Source organism: Micropterus dolomieu, unplaced genomic scaffold (genome assembly GCF_021292245.1).
Source record: "Micropterus dolomieu isolate WLL.071019.BEF.003 ecotype Adirondacks unplaced genomic scaffold, ASM2129224v1 contig_10198, whole genome shotgun sequence".
NCBI classification, from domain to species: Eukaryota; Metazoa; Chordata; class Actinopteri; order Centrarchiformes; family Centrarchidae; genus Micropterus; species Micropterus dolomieu.
In genome coordinates this window covers 1-2,500 of record NW_025739184.1, presented here as the reverse complement: position 1 = coordinate 2,500, position 2,500 = coordinate 1, and the positions used below count along the sequence as shown (strand labels likewise).

General features: G+C 39.2%; 1 protein-coding gene across 1 annotated transcript; it reads right to left on the bottom strand.

Annotated features, from left to right (window-relative positions):
• Window positions 1–538: 538 nt before the first annotated feature.
• Window positions 539–1,443, bottom strand: LOC123965570 (casein kinase I; the record flags this gene model as incomplete). Its single annotated transcript, XM_046042049.1, has 4 exons — window positions 539–687; window positions 809–979; window positions 1,099–1,341; window positions 1,425–1,443. Coding segments are annotated over 4 exons (582 nt in total), but the record flags the coding sequence as incomplete, so codon positions are not given.
• Window positions 1,444–2,500: the final 1,057 nt, after the last annotated feature.

Here is a 2,500-nt window from a genome sequence, read left to right as displayed (position 1 = left end):
CTTTCCAGCCTTGTGGAGGTGTACAATTTTGTCTCTAGTGTCTTTGGACAGCTCTTTGGTCTTGGCCATGTTAGTAGTTGGATTCTTACTGATTGTATGGGGTGGACAGGTGTCTTTATGCAGCTAACGACCTCAAACAGGTGCATCTAATTTAGGATAATAAATGGAGTGGAGGTGGACATTTTGAAGGCAGACTAACAGGTCTTTGAGAGTCAGAATTCTAGCTGATAGACAGGTGTTCAAACAGCTGTATCATACAAATAAATAGTTAAAAAATCATACATTGTGATTTCTGGATTTTTTTTTTTTAGATTATGTCTCTCACAGTGGACATGCACCTACGATGACAATTTCAGACCCCTCCATGATTTCTAAGTGGGAGAACTTGCAAAATAGCAGGGTGTTCAAATACTTATTTTCCTCACTATATATATATATATATATATATATATATATATATTTATATATATATATATACACACACACACACATATATACACACACACACATATATACACATACATAGACTAGTACTCACAAATTTCAGCATGTTCCAGTCAAATACATAGTCATAAGAGAAACCCTGTCTGTGGAACAGGTTCCTGAAGAGCTGGCGTAGATACGAGTAGTCTGGCTTGTCATCGAAGCGCAGGGAGCGACAAAAATTCAGGTATGTCGCAAACTCCGCTGTGACAAAGAGGGAGAAAATGTTTCTCAGCTGATGGTTATGACTGTTCTTGATTAATATTGGTCAATATAGAATTATGAAAATAATTTATAATTTTTTTTGATACAAGTTGAGACTCACAGGGGTATCCTTTGCAAAGCACCTCAATGGGGGTGGACATTTTCTTCTCACTGATCCGTTCATACTTCTGCCTCTTGGTAGCAGCCTTAAGGCCTTGCCAAGGCAGCGAGCCCAGATTAAAATACATGAGAACGTAGCCCAAGGACTCCAGGTCATCGCGCCTTGACTGCTCTGCAGAGAGGACAGACAACGAAAAGAATGAAGACAAGAGGAAGAAAAAATGTCATCACTGCACTGTAATTTGTCGTTCAGTGTGTGTATGTATCTATATATATATTTTTTTTTTTTACCAATCCCCAGATGTGTGTTGATTGAGGCGTAGCGTGCAGTGCCCGTCAGGTTCTTGTTCTCACGGTAGGGGATGTGCTGGTGTGTGCGAGCGTCACGATATTTTTTAGCCAGACCAAAGTCAATAATGTAGACGAGGTTGCCCTTTTTGCCGAGTCCCATCAGGAAGTTATCAGGCTTCACATCTCTGTGGATAAAGTTCTTGGAGTGAATGTACTCAATGCGGCTGATCTGTAGTGGAGAAGAACAAAATAATAAATTCGGTCACTACACCATATTAAGCACATATAAGGGCATTCGCCAAGCACCTAAACTACTATCCACTCACCTCTGTCTGACAGCTCAGTCTGTAAATCACAGAGGGGTCAGATTTTGGGGGATTAGGGTTGGATTAGAGGTCACTGACTAAACTTAATGACCATGTTTATTAACCAGAGCAAACCATTGACCTATTAAATGTTATTAACTTCTGGTTAATTTTTCCACATACTCTGTGAAATTGTTTTTTTCTTTCTTTGAATACAGAATTATAAACACAATTTCAATAAACAGTGTTGATTATTAAAGTGGTCATTTAGATAATGACAAGAAAAAAAAAAGAGTCAGCGGGTTATTCCCTGAATTATATTAAAAAAATCCCTTTCTGTGGGAAAATCTCAATAATGGAAAAGGATACTATATCCTGTGATTCATATATAGTGTTCTGAGCTTAAGATAAAAATGGAACAATTTTCTTTGTAATATTGAAGTAACAGAAAAATTTAATGATTCAAACAATCTAATAGCACATGAACTGCACATACAATTCAGCATTCATACCCCTTCACTTTTCACATTATGTTGCAGCCTTATGCTAAGACGCTGTGTCTTGTTCAAGAGTGGCTTGACACAAGGAATGCGACAGCTGAAACCCGTGTCTTGCATACGTCTGTGCGTGGTGGTTCTTGAAGCACTGACTCCAGCTGCAGTCCACTCTTTGTGAATCTCCCCCACATTTTTGAATGGGATTTGTTTCACAATCCTCTCCAGGGTGCGGTTATCCCTATTGCTTGTACACTTTTTTCTACCACATCTTTTCCTTCCCTTCGCCTCTCTATTAATGAGCTTGGACACAGAGCTCTGTGAACAGCCAGCCTCTTCAGCAATGACCTTTTGTGTCTTGCCCTCCTTGTGCAAGGTGTCAATGGTCGTCTTTTGGACAGCTGTCAAGTCAGCAGTCTTCCCCATGATCGTGTAGCCTACAGAACTAGACTGAGAGACCATTTAAAGGCCTTTGCATGTGTTTTGAGTTAATTAGCTGATTAGAGTGTGGCACCAGGTGTCTTCAATATTGAACCTTTTCACAATATTCTAATTTTCTGAGATACTGATTTTGGGGTTTTCATTAGTTGTCAGTTATAATCA